Source organism: Felis catus, chromosome B4 (genome assembly GCF_018350175.1).
Source record: "Felis catus isolate Fca126 chromosome B4, F.catus_Fca126_mat1.0, whole genome shotgun sequence".
NCBI lineage: Eukaryota > Metazoa > Chordata > Mammalia > Carnivora > Felidae > Felis > Felis catus.
The window spans coordinates 74,544,532-74,564,309 of NC_058374.1; the positions used below are offsets into that span (position 1 = coordinate 74,544,532).

At 58.5% G+C, this 19,778-nt stretch overlaps 1 protein-coding gene and 1 long non-coding RNA gene across 4 annotated transcripts in view; one reads left to right on the forward strand and one right to left on the reverse strand.

The window, feature by feature from the left end:
* The window catches only part of LOC123386586, a 38,190-nt gene extending 32,353 nt beyond the window's left edge, over positions 1–5,837 (forward strand). The window contains exon 3 of one of the 2 annotated variants that reach the window (XR_006600685.1): positions 1–5,837. This is a non-coding gene — a long non-coding RNA (uncharacterized LOC123386586). The other variant, XR_006600687.1, reaches the window with a different exon arrangement.
* The window catches only part of RAPGEF3 (Rap guanine nucleotide exchange factor 3), a 22,026-nt gene continuing 7,065 nt past the window's right edge, over positions 4,818–19,778 (reverse strand). The window contains exons 5-28 of one of the 2 annotated variants that reach the window (XM_003988595.6): positions 19,378–19,499; positions 19,065–19,233; positions 18,425–18,509; positions 18,057–18,117; positions 17,872–17,948; positions 17,535–17,681; positions 16,897–17,009; positions 16,502–16,590; positions 16,119–16,197; positions 15,762–15,912; positions 15,595–15,677; positions 14,735–14,774; positions 12,205–12,286; positions 11,734–11,880; positions 9,717–9,814; positions 9,120–9,245; positions 8,848–9,029; positions 8,543–8,633; positions 8,377–8,427; positions 7,361–7,448; positions 6,938–7,002; positions 6,247–6,301; positions 6,067–6,138; positions 4,818–5,244 (exon numbers count right to left, since the gene is read on the reverse strand). In XM_003988595.6, the coding sequence (XP_003988644.2) occupies positions 5,126–5,244; positions 6,067–6,138; positions 6,247–6,301; positions 6,938–7,002; positions 7,361–7,448; positions 8,377–8,427; positions 8,543–8,633; positions 8,848–9,029; positions 9,120–9,245; positions 9,717–9,814; positions 11,734–11,880; positions 12,205–12,286; positions 14,735–14,774; positions 15,595–15,677; positions 15,762–15,912; positions 16,119–16,197; positions 16,502–16,590; positions 16,897–17,009; positions 17,535–17,681; positions 17,872–17,948; positions 18,057–18,117; positions 18,425–18,509; positions 19,065–19,233; positions 19,378–19,499 (2,392 nt within the window). In that variant the 3' untranslated portion in view covers positions 4,818–5,125. The remainder of the gene's footprint in view (positions 5,245–6,066; positions 6,139–6,246; positions 6,302–6,937; positions 7,003–7,360; positions 7,449–8,376; positions 8,428–8,542; positions 8,634–8,847; positions 9,030–9,119; positions 9,246–9,716; positions 9,815–11,733; positions 11,881–12,204; positions 12,287–14,734; positions 14,775–15,594; positions 15,678–15,761; positions 15,913–16,118; positions 16,198–16,501; positions 16,591–16,896; positions 17,010–17,534; positions 17,682–17,871; positions 17,949–18,056; positions 18,118–18,424; positions 18,510–19,064; positions 19,234–19,377; positions 19,500–19,778) is intronic. The other variant, XM_023256988.2, reaches the window with a different exon arrangement.

Genomic DNA, 19,778 nt, shown 5'->3' on the forward strand with positions numbered 1-19,778 from the left:
CAGCTGCCCAGCACAGAAGTCAAGAACGAAGAGGAGAGATCGAGAAGGCCGACCTCCTCCGTGAGCCACCAGAGTCCACGTGGGACCCGCAGACTCCTGTTCTGCATGGGTTGCCCCTGCAGGACCGGCCCCAGCAAAGCCGAGCAGGTGAAACCGGCCACCTGCCTCACCCTGGGGTGCCCTGCGCTACCCAGTGCTCCCCAAGTGATACTCTGGGCCTTGCCCCTCGCCCAGTGTCATGAAAACTCCACTACTGCCTTGCCTCAGAGCTCTTGCTTTCTAGTTCTCCCTTGAAGTGACCATTAGAAGGATTAGAATCCTGACCATTAGACCATTAGAATCTTCCCAAGCTATGTACCTACACAACAGGGGCCTTCTATAGACAACCAGAGCTCAGGCAGGCTGCAGGAGGCAATATTTAGGGGTAGGGGACTCTCTGAAAATCCTTCTAAAAAAATTGCTCGCAGCTGACACTCCGTCCTGGCTGGAGGCCACCACTGGGAAGATGCTTGGAGAGTCGCAGCTTTATGACCAAGAGGGGTCGCTGCCCCCTCATCTCCCGTTGCCTTGCACAGCCTAAGTCAAGACACTGAGAGTGGGAATACAACCCAAACCCTTCTAGTCAATATCCCTGTTTATAAATCGGGAAAGCAAGGGAAAGAGAGGAAGGGACTTGCCCAAGGCCACGTGGCCGCTGAGGCCTAGGCCCCTCTGGCTCCACTCGCTGCCACCCACGGAGGGCTGCCCTGACACCCACCTGTGCCGCCTTGCGCTCTGGTTTACAGGGCACCTTTCTGGAAGGCAGAGTAAGCTAAAAATGCCTTGCTGTCATGACCCCAGCAAAAAGTCACCCTCCCTCCACCCGTCTGATGGCTACAGTCCCCTTGGAGCCAGGAAAGCCTGCATTCTCCTCCATTCAGCAACCCAGCAACTGCTCCGGCTGCCCACACCTCACACCCCAGCCAGACAGCTGAGGCCTTGAGTTCTCCCCAAGGGCTGAGAACATGTCGGGCAGAGTCAGATGAGGCCCTATACATAGGGCTCCTTCACCCAGCGTCCACGCTGGTCAAAGTCTAAACATATGCAAGCAACTAGAATCCCACACCTTCCCTTAAAAAGTGGATCTGAGCTCTGGACGCAGCTTTCCTCTTCTTCTGGGGGTCACTGGGCCCATGTTCCTTCCACCGTGTTCCACCTACCACCAGCAGCATCCCTTCTGGCCCCAGCGGGGCCACCTGCTCCAGGAAGGCCCCAGGCATGACTAACAAGATGCTCTGAAAGCACAGCTGAGTCAGACTCAGCTTCTCAGAGGGATCTGCTCTCATCATCACAGGGAGGGACAACAGCCGCTCATCACCGGGGCCACAAGGCGCCATGTCCAGCTGAGCAACAGGAGGGCGGGGCTCGGGTCTTGAAGAGTCCAGAATCTCAGGGGCAGATACCTGGATTGTCTGGGGCAACTGGACAGGCCTAAGGGGACTGTTAGGTCAGGCCCAGGCCCCCCTCCGCCCACCTCCAGTAGCTGTGTGAGAAGCCTAGCACTTGTGTACGGGGCAGGGCGTGAGGATACATTTGGAAATGCATTTACATTCTGAACTATTGGTCCGTGGGAGGGAAGAAGCAATCAAGAACAACCGTCAGGCCAGAGTTTGCCCCAGCCAGCAGCCACTATACCTGTCTGATGCTCAGGATACTCAGTGGCTCTCACCAGTGGTAAGTGGAGAGAACCCCCAACTCTGCGAGGCAGAGCTGTGCCTAAATGCTTGGGGGTGAGCAGTGAAACCGCACGACCCTAGGCACCCTCCACTCTCTGGACTTGCTCTCTGTGCATCCTGTCCCTTCTGACAGCCTCATTCTGTGTCTGTCTGTCTGTCTGTCTGCCTGGCTGGGTGGTCTGCTCCATGAGGGCCAGGACTGCCTGTCTCATTCACAGAGCCCCTACTATGTAAGATTTCAAACATGAAGTGAGGGAGGAGGGAATGTCCATGCCTGGGCCCGTTCCTGTAAGAGAAGAAAATGTTGGGGTTCAAGGGAGATTGCATCTGGAGTGCCAGGGGCACCAGGAAAGGGCAGGGGTGAGCTAAGGCCCATGGCACGGGCCCAGCTGATAACACACCCAGTCTCCACCAGTCCACCTGCTTATTAGCCAGCTCTGTGACCTTAGGCAGATCATTCTGTGCCTCAATTTGACTGTACAATGGGGGTGGGGTGGGGCAAAAACACCTGCCTTATTATCAGCATAAAAATAAGATAATGGAGGTGAAAGTATGCTGGAGAGGATGAAAACTCTTCAAATCTAAATCAGCATGGGAAATACTACTGAGTAACAGCAATATTGAGATTAATCTTTGCTGCTTGGGAAGCCTAGCGGCCAGAGGCCCAGGGCTCGTAGAGAGAGAGAGGAGGGCTGGCTCCCAGGGAGAAAAGCTGGAGGAGACGGAAGGTCCGACGGTTGGGCTCCCGGCCTGCCCTACCCTTTCACCAGATCCTGCTCGGCCTGCTGGAGAGGCGTGACCCTCCCTGGACGCACCCCACAATTAGCGTCCCGGCCTTCACAAGGAAGCGAGGGGTCAGGGGTGAGGGAGGGGTGAGTACGTGGGTGTACTGGCGAGGAAGAGTGATCTGCTACATTCTGTTCCTCCTCTCGGAGCACGTGTGCACACGCGCGCACATTCCCTCTCTGCTTTACCTCCTTTTGGGTAAGAGAGGGTTTTTTTTAAAAGGCCTTCTCTTATACTTTCTTCTCCCAGCATTCCCACGAGTTTCTCCACCCGCCACAGCTGTCCTGAAGCCGGGACACCACCTGGGAGCCCCCCGAGCACGGCCTGGGCGGCTAGGACACGAGAGGATGCCCCCCAGCACCCCCATGCCTAGGCGGTCAGGGAGACAGAGGTGGTGTGGCCCTAAGAGCAAGAAGCCACCGTGACCTGGAGCCTTTCCCTCCTCCATGGTGACCCAGCCCAGGTACCGGGGTCTCCAGAGCCCCGTCTGTGACTTCCTGCCCGTCCTGGGCACGGTTTTCCTGGCAGAGCCTCTCCCAACAGGCTCGAAAGGCGTGTCCAAGGGACTGAGGCAGCCGGGAGGTGTGGGGTGGTTCAAGGCAGAAGGGACATCGATGTGGCCCCAGAGAAGACAAGTAGGAATGCTGACAAGGACACCAGCCCCGACCACGCTTGGCTTCCACGCTGTCTTTGCAGAGCCGGTCTCGCCCCCGGGTCTGAGAGGATGGTGAAGGGCTGTGGCCGGCAGGCCGGTCTGGCCTTTGACCAAACCCCAGCAGACAATGCGTTCAGGGGGGAAGCGAGCCCCTGGGAGTCCTGACTCACCAAGGCTGGGGCCTCATGTCATGATTGCTCAGCTCTGGCAGCTTCCGTGCCCCGTGGTCCTGCATCTCCACCCACAGGCAAGGGAACGGGCTTGGGCACCCTGCCACCTGCCCTACCCAGGCTCTCCCTGGAGGAGTGGGCTCTACCCAGCTTCACCCTGTTGCTGCCACCCACCCCGTCGGGCCGAGGCCGTCTCCTTGGCCCTTGAGGCAGAGCTATAGTTCGACTTGCTTTTCACTTAGAGCTGGACTGAGACCATCACACCCACCTTACCCATGGAGAAATGGAAGCGGAGAACTGTTCCTTAACTTGCTCACGTTCACTCAGAAACCTGAGGTACGATCCCAGCTGTGCCGCCTCCTGTGAAGGGCTCTAATTCTCTCCGGAAGCAGTTTGTGTGTGTGTCCATGACCACAGGGAGAAGAGAGGTCTGGCAGTGCAGGGGTGAGGGGAGGAGGACTTGAGCGAGTACGGAGCCACACCAGCTGTCTAGTCCACCTCCAGGTATGGGCCCATGGCCTCCAGACGCCCCAGGGCCCGGCTGCTCAATACCTACTCTGGGGTCATCCCCAAGGCCAAGAGATCCTTCTCCAGGCCAGACAGGGCACCTCCCCCCGCTGAGAGGAAGGAGGCCCTGGGGAGAGAGGGGGCTGCTGCAGGGCAGGGGAGGGAAGGACTGAATGCTGACGGAGCTTGCTGGGACCATTCTCATCCCTGAGAAGAGACTGGATTGCCCGGGATCCGGCTGTGGCTCAGAAAGGGATGGGCTCCCCTCCGAAGCCTCGGCCTCAGTGTTCTCTACGCATCACCTGCCGCTTCTCTGAGGCCCCGGTTCATGGTGAGGACCACCCAACAGGCTGAGACGTGCTGCAGGCAGAGAGGGACAGCAAGTGCAGCCAGGAGGCGAGGGTGGAGGAAGTTAGTCACAGCTGGGCTGTGACAGTGCTCGCAGACCACACTGGAGAGCCAAGGGTCGCCCCGGCCGGCCACTGACAGGGGCTCCAGGCTCCAGCAGCCGCTCCGGCCCCTGTGGTCAGGGGGTTAGGTTTGGATGGCGGTCGGCCATCTTGGCGCCCTGCCTGGACCCCAGAGACCAGCGGGACCGTTTGTCAGCCTCTCTGGGTCCACTCTGGAGCGCAGCACCTCCTCCTCAGCTCTTGAGTTTGGGAGGGTGTCGCCTTCACTGCCATGCCCCAACAGGGCTGGCCTGGGAACACAGCATCCCGGTTGATTCATGTTAATGGTAAGGCTCCCCAGGGACCATCACGCCTGCCCCCCTGCCCGTAGGAACAGCCCTGGCCACACCCGACTGTTTATCTCCTGTGCTCTGGGAAGAAAAGCAGGACGGCCCCTCCCCTGCACCCCTCCCCAGGCGGCCACCCTGCCCCTGCCACACACCCGCCCGCCGCACAGATGTGACAGGCTCCCTCTGTCCGCTGCGAAAACAAACCGCCTACAGATGGCCTGACAACAAAGCCACAAGACACAGAATCTGGGAAAAACCTGGTGTGGAGAGCTCTCTATTGAACCCAGAGTCCCAGCACCTGCTCTGCTCTCCCACCCACTCCAGGGCCTCTCTGCCCCCCATTCCTTGGCCTTGGGCCCCGGCTCATTCCATTCCGAGGTCCTCCTTGGCCACCCGTCATCACAGGGGACAGCTGCCTCCACGTTGCCCGCTCCAGGGCCTTGAGTCCACTCTGCGGAGAGCCCTGCCCAGCTGTGGCCAGCCTGTGGGCCTCTTGGCCCCGGGCGTGCCCTGGCTTTCCTGACGGGAAGTGCCCGCTCGGGCCCCAGCCTCCTCACGGCTCCAGCTCCCGGGACAGGCGGGAGAGTTCCCGCTGGTTGTCGATGACCTTCAGCTGCTGGACATAAGCCCAGGTGCTGGCTGGACTCCGGGTGTTCAGCGACTGCTCGGAGCCTGTGGGGGTGGGGGAAGGGGAGGGCGTAGGGGAGAGTGGTCAGGGGGGGTCGCCCATGCCACTTGGGAGTGGGGGTGGGGAGGAGAGTGGGGGGGGCACCCATGCCACTCGGTAGAGCCCATCCCTTCTCCCACAAGGAGCAAACGACCCTTGCTGCCCTCCACCCCCCCACCCGGCCACTTCCTACAGCCAGTCCTGAAGACTGTCCACCCCCCCAGTCTGGAGCAGAAGGGTGGTTAAGAGCTCAGACTCAGAAAAAAACAGGTCCCCAAGATTCCATACAGCATAGTACTCCTTTTACTAAATTCAAAAACAACTGAAACTAAAGCATATTTTGTGCTCATAACATATCTACGAAGCACGTTAAAGAGATATGGACACGTCCACGTGTGTGTATATATGTCTATATATTTATAAATATATCTAAATAAATATATTCTAGCGGCACAGGAAGAGGAAACGGTCTGTAGGGAGGGGAAGCTCTTGTCAATGTGCTCACACTTGGCTGGGGCCCAGCGGTGTTCATCATATTATCACAATATATACATACATAAAATAAAATAAAGGGCCGATGATGACAGTGTTGCATGAACTGTGGCTTATGATTTAATCCCACTTCACGCAGCTGAAGACCAACCAAAAAAAAATCAGGCCTTGCCCAAGTCACTTCAGTGCTCTGGCCTGTTTGTGCATCTGTAAGCTGGGATAACATTCTACCTACATCACAGAGGTGTGGGGGAGAGCTCAGGGCATCACACGTGCAAGTGCCTGTAAACACCAGCCGTGGCTGACCCGTCAGCACCCAGCCCTGCCCCACTTACACGTGGATGTCCTGGCTGCCTGGCTGTCCTCGTGGAGGTGGGAGACGCGGCTTCTGAGCGGTGAGAGGGGCACTGTGTGGGGTGAGGAGGCGGGGGGAGTCAGGGAGACTGGGCCGAGCCAGAGCCTGGAAGGGGACGAGGTGGGGTGGGGGCTCCTAGCAGGGTTATCAGCCCTCTCACCATTGCTGTGGCTTCGGCAGTGATGCAGCATCCTCACGGCTCTGGCCATCATTCTCTGTGAGGACAGAAGACCAGGCCTGAGGGGCAGGACCCTGGCGTGGCCCGTGGGTCAGCTGGTAACCAAGCCCCCTTTGAGCGGGGCGCTCCCGGGGACTAGATGGGGCCATGTCTGCTTTGCCCCGGCCTACCCAACGGCCCCGCGGGAAGCAGGCAGTGCGAGAAAGAACAGAGATCAGGAAGGGCTTAGAGCGGAAGAGGCCTGGAGGGCCTTGGTTGCAGGGTGAGGTGATAAAGGCTGTCCTCTCCACTATGCAAGGGAGTGAAGCAGGGGCTATTTAAAAGAAGTATTCGTATTTGTATTATTTTTTGAAGTTTATTTATTTATTTGGGGAGGGACAGAGAGCACACAAGCCGGGGAGGGACAGAGAGAGAGGGAGAGACTCCCGAGCAGGCTCTGCAGGGTCGGCGAAGAGCCCAACGTGGGGCACAAATTCACGACCCGCAAGATCACGCCCCGAGCCGAAATCAAGAGTCGGACGCTTAACCGACTGAGCCACCCAGGCACCCCCATAGCTGTATTATTAATAATACCTTTAGACTATCTCCTGCCCCACCCCCCACCTCCTTCCACGGCCACAGTCATATCCCCCAGCCCACTCTAGGGGCAGACTCTCACTGTCCTTGAACTCACCATCTTCTCAAAGTTGATGAGATTCTCTACCAACGTGTGGTTTCCCTCATGGATGAAGGTCATGTCTGCCAAGAGATGGGTGTTGCTTAAAGGTCCCCAAAGCTCTTCCCCTTCCTGCAGCCCAGGAAAGGCGAAGGGCCGATAATGAGAGCCTTGGGTCTGTCCCAGCCCCACACTGCCCTCTTCCTCCGGTTCCCCTCTGACCTCCTGGAGCAATTTCCTTGTATCCCTTAGGCCTCTCGTATCAGACACCATCTGATGTCACCAGCACTTGCCTGCATGTCTCGACACTGCTTCTAGCCTGGGAACTCCTCACTCATCTTTGTGCCCCCAACGTGTCAGCACCCCGAGGGTCAGATAGACATACAGACGGGCACAGGACTGGAAGGGCGGAGGCAGAAGGGTAAGCTCTGGTCCTATTACCTTTGAGAAGAAGGGGCATGAAGGGGATGATGGGAGGGGAGAGCTTGGTGAGGGCCAGTCGATAGACTCGGTGGTTCCATGAGGGGTCCTGAGAGGGAAGAAGCCACAGTGAGCGAGGGAGGGCCCCGCTCAGCATGACCCACCACGCACCGCGACACAAGCAAACACGATCCTCTCAGAGCTCCGCTTCCCCTGGGCCCCAGGTCTCACCACAGCGGGCTCTGCAGAGGCGGGAGGAGACCTGAAGCACTCGGCCAGCCAGCGCGCACGCGGCTTCCTGGCTTCTGGCTAGCCCCCCAAGCAAACATCACGGCCATTAGTCTCTCAGGGGCCCTCCAGGTTTCAAAACTCTCTCTCTCTCTCGTTTCTGCCCCTGTCCCTCTCTAGCGAGTAAATTCCTTTGAACCTCTTGAGCCTGCAGAGGGAATTTTGTTCCCAAGAGCTCAGAGCCAGGCTGACAAAAGCACCTTTGTGCCAGTTCTCTCTTGAACACTCTCCAAACCTCTTAGCCCCCCAACAATCCTAGCAGGGAGGAGGAGTGGGAGAGGCAGTCGGCTCCCCTACTCTTCCCTCATCATTTGGCCTAATTTAGCCCACGGGCTCCCCCTTGCATCCCCTGAGGGGCCACTGACAGGCCCCAGTGCACCGTGGGGTCTGGGGCCAGGACTTGCTTCCAGGGTCCTGAGGCAGGTCGGCTGGAGACCGGCGATCCCCTGATGTTCCCCTGGTGCATCAGAGCCCAAGGCCAGACCCCACGTGGGCCCTGTCCTGGTCTTCATACAGGACGTCATAGCCACGGCCAATGCTCCCCACACTGAGGGATATAATGCACTGCGCAGCTCCCTCATAATGCTCACACTCCATCCTTCGGCCAGCAGCCCAGACTCTCAGCCCAGAGAGAGTCAGGCTCTGACCCAGGGCTGGAAACCCTGGAAGTGACCAAAGACACGTAGAAGGGCTGCTGGGAAGCCCAGAATCAGGGTTTCTGGAAGGAGGAGCCAAGGCCTAGCGCTCACCAACAGCCTCTCCAGGGCCGAGTACAGCTTCCGGACTTTGTGGGGCAGCCGCTGCAAAGGACAGGCAGATGGAGCGGTCACTGCTCTGGGACGGGAGCCCCATCCCCAACCGGGACTCCCGGGATGGGCACGCCCCCCCCCCCCAACCTCGCCAGATCATACCTACCTCCCAGGTGTGGGCCAGGCGGCTGATGGCCGAGTTGCTGAGGCCAAACATGACGGCAAAGAAAGAATTGAGATTCTTTTGCTCCTTGAGGCTGTGAGTGGAAGACCCAGAGGCCCTCAGGGGAAGCAGCCACACCCACGGAGTCCCCACACCCAGGCAACAGCCAGCCCGGGGCCAGGACCAGGCTGGGCCAGCACTGCCTCTGTGGAGGCTGGGGCTAGATGGGGTGGGGACCTGGGGCAGGCATGTGAGAGAAGGTGGCCTCAGGGCTCTGCCACACACCCACCGGCCCCACAGGTACTCACTGGGCAGCCAGCTTGATGAACTTCCTGAGCAGCTGGGCCCGCAGGCCTGGTACAGGGCAGAGACACAGCTCTGTGGCCACCCAGTACTGGAGCTCGTTGAAGCGGCGCATGAAACGCTCCAGGTTGGCGGTGGTGACGTCCCGCAGATGCTGGGGGCCCAGCACATAGTGGATCAGCTCCACCTGGATGGGGGACAGCAGGGGAGATCAGCCCACACCGGGCGAGGTGCCCCTGCCATCTGCGCCTCTCCCCTCCCCTCTCTGCTCCCGCACCTGGTGGATACTGTTGAAGAGGTTCCAGTCGTGGTCCGTCAGCTGGCCCGCCAGGTCCTTGGCACTCACCAGGTCCAGCCCCTCAGCAGAGCCCACGGAGGGCCCCAGCTGCTCGGGGAGCGGGGTCTGCAGGTGGAAGAGAGCTCATGAGGGGTGCCTGAGCAACCCAGGGGACAGGCGCAGGGAAGGAGAGAGTTGGGGGCGGAGACTCCGTGCCTGTGGTTGAAGGGGGGTCTGGGCGGGTAGGGCTGCTACCAGGAACGGAAGGGCCTCTGAGGCATAGGGCTTCCCAAAGAGGCATCTAGTCTCCTGCTGGCTCCCCAGTGCGGAGACCCCCTCCTTGTACGGCTCCTGTCTCCTGGGGGAGCCCCCAACAAGGGGGGGTTCTTGTTTCTCCTTGAGAGCTCTCAACCGGCTCTCTCCCTTCCCCAGCAACTGGAACCTTCCCATCTGCTGAGACCCACTCCTTCCTCTTCTCCCTTACGTCCAGCAGCAGCCAGAGCCAGGCCCCCCTCTCCCCTCTCTATGACCCTCCCCTGCACCCACCTCTGCCACCCCTAAAACACAGCTCCTCCCTGGCACCCTGCTTGTTCCTACCAGCTCGCGCACTTCCTGTGGGTTGACAACAAAGAGCCGTTCGTTGAGCCCCAGCGATGTGGCCACACCACGGGCATCTGGCTGCAGGCCAATGGCGTCTGCAAAGAGAGTAGAGAGTGGGCTGGGAGGGGTCGGGGTGCAGAGAGGGAGGCCAGGGAGCCACTGAAGGCAGGGTAGAGGCCCCATTTGGGAGGCTGGGAGGGCCCTTCTGCCAGCAGCCAGGTTGGAGTCCTGGGCAGATGCTCTGAATGCACAGGGGCAGGTGCCCACACACCCGCACTGCCCAGGTCAGCACACCCGAGGAAGATGAGACAGGGCTCTCAGCGAGACAGGCAGAGCTTGGGCAATATTGGAGTCTTCCTGAGCTTCCTCCTTGGTCACATGGAGACAGCAAGACTTACCCTGACTACTCACGAGTCTAATAAACTAATTTATGGAAGTAGTGGCCATAAGTATACGATGCATAGAAAAGCCCTTTGAAAACTGGAAATGCCTGACAGAGGTTTTAGTGTTGATTTTCACCACTTCCTACTGACCGAGACTGTGTTTTTAGTCACGTTCGAGTCCCCAGTCTGTAGGCCAGTAGCCACCAAAGCCAGATATACGAGACCATCCGTGTGTCCAAAACAATATTACCTCAAATTTATTTTTCTCTTCTGTTTTGCATTTTTACGTCGCAGGCAGCTTGATACGACATTAGTATAGGACTATATGCAAATGACTTACAAGCAAATATACACATAGAAGGGGGCTTGTGGTCAAAATATGAGGCACTGACATGGAAGTCCATCTAAACAATCTGAAGGTCAGTGCTCTAAACAGCTTCTGCCTCATAGTAGGGTGTCAATCAAGGCCTTGGACAACTGTAATTCTCCAGGTGGCCACCAGAGGACGGTGCTTCCCAGAACAGAGCACAGGCACCCATGACTTCATCTTGTCTCCCCACTTCCTGAAGGGGGAGAAGGTTTTGCTTTTCTGGCCTCCACTCCTTGCCTTCATTCTTTGGGTACCCCTAATTCCTGTCTACCCTGGGCTCCAGCTGTCAACCCCGGGGCTGTGTCCTTCACGGAGAACTCGCAGTGGTTTCTGATGGCCCAAGTTCCCTGAAAGCAGGTCTAAATAATTCTCATGCTGCCCCGTTCCGAGCACTAACTTTGTGCCTCCTCGTGCTGAATGTTTTATATACGTTATCTTGTCTAATGGCCACAGCAGTCCTGTGAGATAGGTGCAGTTTTAGTGCTCATGTGACAGACGAGGAATCCGATAAGCGCTCTGCTCAGACCAGGATCACACAGCTAGTCAGCAGTGGGTCCTGGGATCCCAGCCCAGGTCCGGGAGTCCTGTTTCTGGTCCTAACCATCAAGCTCCTCCATCTCACCTGCCATGGTGCCTCTATCTCCCAACACCTCGCTGGCCCACTAGCTGACTCTCAAATACGTTTGCCGGCTGACAGAATGAATGAGGACTACCTAGAGTCAAAAGCCAGAGTCTCTCATTTACTATGTGGACTTGGGAAAATTGCCTATAACCCCTTTGAGCTTCAGTTTCCCCGTCTGCAAACAGGATGAAAGTACCTATCTCAATAAGGTCGTTACTCGGATTAAATGGATATATGGGCATGATAATAATAAAACCTATGTACGAACTGCTGTGTCAGACGCCATTCTAAACCTTTAAATAAACGAGCTCGTGCACTGCTCACAGTTCCTCTATGAAGCAGGCACTCTCATCAGCCCCATTTTACAGGCGCTAAAAAGAGCACAGAGAGATTAAATATCCTGCTCAAGGACCTACAGACACGGCGGGGCTCAAATGCAGACAGCAGGCTCCAGAGCTCACGCTCTTAAACACCACACACCGATCACTTTGAGGACACATAACGAACCGCCCTTAAATGCTAACCATCATTAACATCGATGAATATGATAAAAATGATGATCTTAATATGGGGGGGAGTCTAGGCACGGATCCGAGGGGCCTCTCCCTCGGGGCCACCCTGCCCAGAGACACAACTCACCGCCTGCAGAGTTGACCTTCACCAGCTCCTGCCCCTTGGTCCAGCCATCCTCCTGGGCCAACGCTGCCATCACCTCTCTCACTGAGGCTGTCACAGGCAGCTTCAGGGTCAGCACTGAGTGGTCCGGCCGGTAAATGTCATAGGGGACTGGAGAGGAAGACGGGGCTGAGCTGGAGGAAGGGGCTCCTTGGTGCCCCTACCCAGAAGTCAGCGGGCAGCAACGGTAGCAGTGGGGGCGGGGGATCCCCAGGAAGCAGGACAGGTGACAAGGGGAAGCCTGGGGGGATTCGCCGCACGGAGTAGGTAGGGAGGCCCTGAGCTGTGGCGGGACACACGGGGGGCAGACTCTGTCTGGCAGCTGGGAACAGAGACCCCGAGGAGTCCAGCGTGCCCTCCTCGGCCAGGCAAACTAAGGTCAAGGGTGACGACGGCAGGGTGCAGGCTATGCCCTGGCCGGCTGGGACCACCAACCTTTGTCCCCAACTCGAATGGCACAGTTGCTGCTGGGGAGGGGCTGGTCCTGGCCGGGGAGCCAAACAGGCATGTTCCTGGCCTAAGAGGGAGAGAAAGTAAGGCCCGGAGGATACAGAGGAGAGCACGCAGAGCCAGGGAGAGGACTCTATCACGGGAGCATGGGGCCCACGCATGGGGTCTGCTGGCGGCCGGAATCCGAGCCCCAGCGGGCGTCGGGCGCCACGGCTCTGTGAGAAGAGCCAGAGCAGGGCTACAAACAAGCCAGTGCCCAGTACATGTGTGTCACCCCCTTTGCCAAATAGATCCAGGGCTGTTCTAATATGAGCACACCTCAGCTGTTGGCCCTGGTTTTCTCTTCCTCTTCCTCCTTTGGCTCACGTTTGCTAGTTTGCTATTTGCTACACGCCAGGCTGAGCACAGGCTCATTCTAAGTGTCTAACTATTCACAACAGCCCTTTGACGAAAATATCATCATTCTTATTCCCATTTTATAGAGGAGATAAATGAGGCTCAGAGAGGTTAATAACCTGCATGAGGCCACACAGCTGTACGTGGCACAGCTGGAATCCTAACCTGCTCCTCCCTCCCTCCCTCCCTTCTTACCCACCAAGGCTCTACTCCCCCGTGTCACCTGCCCTGTCCAGTCCCACAGCCGCTCCTCACTGGGCCCCAACACTGGGCCGATGGGGCAGCCCTGATGGGCAAACGCCTCCGGAACGCAATTCCTCTGCCCGCCCGACTGTTCTTCCAATGCCTGTACTGACTCTTCCTCCTCCAGCTCTGCAGGCGGCAGATCCTCCAGGTTCAGACCCCGCCCCCCGCCCCTGGCCCGGCTTCCCCACAGCTTGTCATCTTGTTCTGGGGGTTCCTCTGCGCCCTTCCTCCCAGCCCAGGCCAACCTCCTGTTCCACCTGCCCCGTGGCCTCCCTCCTCATGTGTTACAATGGCCCTACTATTCTCTACCCTCGGCCCTCCGTCGCCTCCCGCCCTCCCCCTCCAATCTGCGTGACCTGAGCCAGACTAAGCTTCCTAATATAGCTTCAAGGCCATCATTGTCTGCTGGATAAAGCACAGGCTCCTTAGATGACTTACTCAAAACACACATCTGACCTTGTCAATCCGTGGCTCCAACACCTCCAGTTGCTCACATGGTTTGGAGAACAAGCACCAAACCCCTTACCGAGGCTCACGGGGCCCTGCATGTTGTGGCCCCTGCATGCCTCCCCGGTCTCCTCGCTCCTTCTCACACTCCCTCCTGCAGGGTCCCTAACGGGTGGACTCCCTTCCCCTTGAACCTGACTGCAGTCCTCTACTGCCTTGACCCTCACACCCCGCAGCTCTCGGCTCCTGGGGTCGCTCTCCCTGATCCTGACCCCGAGTTAGCCCTTCCCTTTTCAGAGACTCCCTCCTTTCCTGTCCTGCATCGTGACACTGCTCAGCAGCTCTGTCCCTCACTTGACTATGACCCCACGAGGCCGGGGGCGGCTCTCCCCTACTACCGCATTGTCAGCACCTAGCACAGTGCCCAGCACACGAGGGCGATTCCACACTAGTTCCTGAGCATCAGGCACGAGCCGGGCAGTGTGGGAGCCCTGGGGAAACAGAGGTCCAGGCCCTTCCCTCATTCTAGGGGGACGTGACCGACACTAACAGACAATAAGCAAGTAGGCAAAGAAACAAAACGACTCCACCTGGTCATAATGCTTTGAAGGGAATCATGGAAGACACCTTGGAGGAAGCAGAGAGGGGGCCTGCAGGGAGTGGGGAATGCTCTCGATAGGGAGATGGGAGGGGGGCCTCTCTGAGAACCAACATTTTGGCTGAGATCAGAAAGATAGGAAGGATGTAGGTGGGCAAAGAACCAGAGAAAGAAAGTTCCAGACCCTGAGGGGGGAACAAGCGTTGCCCGTAGAAGAGGAGGAGCTGTGAGAGTCTCCGGCGGGAGGAGCAGGAGTGGGGACAGGCAGCTGGGCACAGAGAGCCTGGTTGTTCTTCCCAGGGCAGCATTCCCCACAACCAGCCCCATCCTACCTTTCCAGTCTTTTTTTTCTACCATGCCTCAAGAAATCTCGGCTCCTGCCCCCTGTTCTCGTTCCCCTTTGCCCCCTGTGGGCCCCCGCCGGGAACGGTATGGGCCATCTCTGGCTCCCAGAGTGCTGGGCACCCGGAACCCTGGGCTTCAGAGGCTGCCTTCAGGCAACCACCCCTCACCTCCCAGGGAACTGCTAACAGGCTCTGCGAACATGGATTCCCTCCCAAATGCAACAGAAGCCCCTTGGGGTGAGGGAGGGGTGGAGAAGTGACCTTGGGCCTCTGTGTCTCCCATCAGGCCAGCTCCCAGTGCCACACATGGCTCGTGCTCTGTGAACACCTGTCCCCGCCCCGGGGGTGTGTCTGTGCATGGGGATCCCTTCCCAGGCAGAGCCCCTGGGGTGGGGGCTGGAGGGGCCGTGTGGTCCCGGAGGCGGGCAGAGAGAAAAAGCCGGGGCCAGACAGAGGTGAGAGCAGCCAGTTCATATGCAGACACCTTCATCTGAGGAGATGCATTCCCACAGCCGTTTTCCATCCTGCGGAGCAAATGAGAAGGGAGGTGAGATGAGACCAGGGGCCCCCGTGGGCAGGGCAGGGGCAGGGAGGGCTGGCTCCGGATCCCGCCCACCCTCCTCAGAGGCTCAGAGTTTTGCACACATGGTAAGCACCAGCTAGAGAGGGGCAAAGCGGGGGCTTGCAACCCAGAGCCTGCACTCTGGGATTTCCCCAGGCCAGCAGGGGAAGGAGAGTTCAAGGAAGTACCCCAGGTGTCAGACTGGGCAGGGGCCACTGCAGGTGAGCTCTCCCTGAACCTCACCTGCCCCCATGGGAATGTCTGGGAGGGCCAAGATAAGCTCTAGGGAATTCACCGGGCGCGGCCAGCAGGAACCAGCCCTGAGGATGCTTGGTAATAAATATGTGCAGAGTGGAGGAAGTGAGGACAGCAGGTGCACTCGGGATATGAGAATGACACGGGAGTGACTGCGTGATGCAGGAGAATGCACGAACATGACGTGAGGTGGACAGCAAGGGGACTGGTAAGAACAGCTAATTGAACGAGCAGGTCTAGACAAATGAGCAACCCCAGCCGACGCTCGTAGAGCACACAGAGCGTGCAAGGCACCGCTCGGTGCTCTTAAGGCGCGGTAACATTTTGTCCGCCTGAGATAGGATCTCTCCTGGTTTTCCAGACTGGAGCCCAAAGCCCTGAGAGGGAGGAACGTGCCCAGGGCGGCACAGCTACAGGCGGTGCAGCTTGGATTTCAAGCCACATGTTTGGCCCCAGGGGTGCTGTTCTCAGTCCCTGATGCACTGCCTGGCATGCATATGGAAAGTTGACTGGGAGCCAGGCGTTACCTGTGGTGTTTCCGCCTCTCCGGCCACTGCTCCCGTAGCAGGATGCAAAGCCGGGCGTCTCTGCTCACCAGGTCTGAGAGTTTCTGGGAGGAGCCAAGATTCATCAACACAGAGGTGGCTGCGTCTACGCTGGCAGCCCAGTCCAGCCCTGCCTCACTCCCAGGTACCTGGAGAAAGCTGGTGGCCACGGGGTCAGCGTAGAGCATGGGACCATACAGGGCCACCCACTGGCTGACCAGCCGCAGGACCTGCTGCCTTTTGTTGCAGACGTAGGTGCTGTGCTCCTGCTCACTGCCTCCTGAGGGCTCCGCGTGGAAGGTGGGCACCGGTCAAGGGGACCACAACAGCCAGCCAGACCACCCACCACACCGCGGGAAAGGAGGGGCAAGGATGCCCGGGGCCCACTGACAAGCTGGCCTTGGCAGGAGGCTGGTACTTCAGAGGGTTTGGCACAGCCATGCTGTGAGGGATGCCTTCCCCCTGCTCCATATGACATCCTAGTCACCCCGGGGCTGGAAGGATATTGGTGCAGGAGGGCAGCACAAAGCTGGGCGCTGGGCATGAAGACGCTGTGGGTCAGGAGGAAGTCACTGAGAAATGTCTCTGTAGGGCAGGGACAAGGGGACAGGAGGAGGCTTCAGAGATTAAGTCTACTGAGCACTGACATAGGCATAGCTGGAGTAGCCCTTCTCCCGGTCCCATAATGGGCAGTGTGCCAGCAACGTCCAGCCGCTGTGACAGCTCTCCCCACCCAAGCCAAGAGCACAGGAACGAGTACTTCTTGCCGACTGACCACATGGACCAGCCCAGCAGCCAGTGAGGTCAGACTCAGGGTGCCTGGCCCTCTCCCAGACTACACTGCCCACCCGCTGAGTCACACAGCAGGCAGGGTGTCTCTTGCCCCTACCTGTTGGGTCATGAGCACTGGAATCAGGCCGCATGGCCTCCAAGAGCAGTTCTAGGATCTTCTCTGGGGTGCCAGACATCACTGTATACCTAGCAGAAACAGCCAGTCCATAGCACACGTGCTACCACTCCCACTCCCGTATCTGGGACAGACATCAATAATCAATCACATCATCTCACTCTTCCCTGTTTGCCAGTTCTGTCCCACCTTGGGGTTGGAGGGAAAGCTGGCTCTGGGGGGGCACATCTTATCCCTGGGTGCCCCTCTTCCCCCCATCCCCAGGAGGCCAGCAGGCGGGGGTCGGACACGGAGGAAGGGAGGAAAGCCTGGGAAACGGAAGGAGAGAAGGTGGGCAAGAGAGAAGGGGTGCAGAAGGAGCATGGCGGGTGTGTTACCGGTTCCTGCCTGGGGTTGGGGGGCGAGAAGGGCCAGCGCCCTGGGAGGCTCTCTCCAGCACCAACACCACTTTGCCATGCTCTTCTAGCCTCATGGTCTTTGCTTCCACATCCTGGACAACAAGCCATACCCAGTGCTCAGCACACATCATGGCTCCTTTCCCCATTTTAGAGCATCTCCCTCCACCTCCATGCCAGACCCACAAGGCTCCCACAAGGGCATTCAGCCCTCCTCCCACCCCATTCCATGCCCATGGCCTTGGATCTGCCCTACCAGTCCTGTCTATCATGCAGCCTGAGCCCCTCTCTACCCATCCCTCACTGGCCTCCCTCTGTGGCTCCCCCTTTCCATTACACTGCCTCCCCTCACACCCTAGTCCCCTACCTCTCTGTGACCCCCTACCCGCACGGTCTCCCGCACTGCGCTGGAGTTCTTGGGTTTCGCTAAACTTCTTCAATGTGCTATGGCCCTCCTCACTTGGCCATACTCCAGCCATCACCTCCAAGTTCCCCCATCTCCTACCTCTCCCCGCTCCTTACAGGCCCTCTCTGTCCACGCCCCTTACCTTACCCCCTACCACTTCTCCAGAGACATGTCCCTGCCATGTCCCCTGCATCCCCACCCCCAGTAATGGCACCTTGATGATACGGTTGAAGTCCTGCTTATCCACACGGAGAAAATGGCAGTTATCTTCTCGCAGGATGATGGTGGCTGCCCGGGGTGCGTCATTCACCAGAGCCAGCTGTCCAAAGTCATCTCCCTCATGCAGTGTGGTCACCAGCCCCTGCAACCAGGTCTCAGTCACAGCCCAGCCAGGCCCCCCAACACTCAGAACAGATGCACGGTGGGAGAACCCCAAGGCAGGAGGAAAGCTGGAGATTGGCAACCTTGGGTCCATTGAAGGTACTTCCTGGGAGGACTTGGACCAGGGAAGCCGGTACAACCCAGGGGCTGGGGAGACAGGAAGAACTCACTTTGCCATGGGTCACCACGTTGACAGATCCCTTCCAGATAATGTACCACGAGGTGCCCTTGTCTCCCTGGCTGAACACTGAGAGAAGCACAGATCAGACACTCCTGTGGGCATCCCCCACTTCTCCATGGCCTCTGCCACGTCCAGGTCCCTGCTGCCCAGCTTCCTATCCCCTGTCTGACTTACACACGGTCCCTGCTCTGCTGTGGGGTTCAAAGAGCAGAACTGCTGCTAATTCCCGCTTCACCTGTGAGGTGGGGAGAGGAGGGTCAGTGGGGTGAGCCCAGGGTACGAGGCGGCGGGGGAGGGGGGGGTTAGGTCCAAAGACACAAGTGCTCGGGGGCAGAGATGTGGCTAGGTCGGATGCCAGGGATTCAGCAGGGTACAGGGCAAGGGGAGGAAATGAGCTAAGAGAGGCAGAAGGATTTCTGGACGAGGATGCTGGGAACAAGAAATTAGATGGACATTTCCCAGCCATTGGCACAAGGCGAGGGACGTCAGGGGCTCACAGGGAGAGGGGGTCCTGGGGAGAGTGTGAGGGCGGGCAGACTGACCGAGTTGGAGAGGTGGGCCACGGCCTTGATATGCAGCAGCTCCTCAAAGATGAGGTCCAGCTCCTCGTCTGTGCGCTGACCTGGGCTGCGGGCACGGAAGGGCCGGGGGGCACACGGTGTACCGTGGGTCTAAGGGCACGGGAGCCGCTACACCCACCACACTCTGGGCCCGAGGCCAGCTGGATTGTTACCCGTAACAGGCCAGCCACCACTGAGTGCACACGGCGTGCCAGACAAGGGCTAGGCGCTTCAAGTGCATTATTTCTGCCCTCATGACAACCCCTGATGTGGGCATCGTTATCCTCCTTTGACAGAAGAGGAAGCTGGCACGGAGAGGCACGGAGAGGCCCAAGGCCACCCAGCTAGTAGCCAGCGGAACTGGAATTTGAACCCAAACCCGCCTGCAGACTCCAAAGCTCCCCCGTCTCAGCCACTGCGGCACCTGAGCGGACAGGTCTTTGGAGGTGCCGTGCCCCCCACCCACAGTTACAGAGGAAGAAACGGGTTCAGAGGTGGGGAAGGAAGACTCCAGATGACCCAGCGAGAAGTAAGGGAAACTCTCAGCGATGAAACTGAGAAACTACAGAGTCTGAGAGCCACGTGAGGCCCAGGATCATGGGGTGCAGGGCACCCGACTCACGGCTTTCGAAGCGCCACAGTGAGCAGGGCATCAGGCCCCCGCTGGGAGAGCAGGGCCATAGCCTCCACCAGTTCCTCCTCCAGCTCATGGACTCCCACGGGCTCTGGCTCTGGCCCGGGGAAACGGTAGAATTGGGTATCTCGGTCCTGGAAGGTCCAGTCGTGTTTCACTGCAGGGCAGAGGCCCAGGTGTGAGAAGAGGAAATCGAGGCCGCGGGGGTACAAAGCCCCCACTGCAATTGCAGGCACCCCCGGATGCCTGCTCCCCAGGACCGGCCGGCCCCCCGGGGGCCCCACCCTGGGCTCGGGCTCACCATGGCAAAGGGCACCTTCATCCAGGAGCACCTGGCAGATTCCAACGGCTTGGTTTCGGGAGTGAACTCCAAGGCTCAGTGACAAGATCCCATCCACCAGCTCCCGGCCAGAGCAGCACTGCCTACAAGAGGTGAGGGGACAAAGAGGAGGGAGAATTAAGTGGCAGGAGGGTGGAGGGCAGAAGGAAGACTTTCCGTCAGAAAGGTGCCTTCCCTCTGTGGTGACAGCACGGAGACTGCTTGGGATTTTCTCTCTCCCTCTCTCTCTGTCCCTCCCCTGCTTATGCGTGCTCGCTCTCTCTCTCTCTCTCTCCCTCCCTCCCTCTCTCTCTCTCAAAATAAATACATCAACCTTAAAAAAATTTAAAAAGAAACAAGTGCCTTCCTAGGCTAGAAGCAGG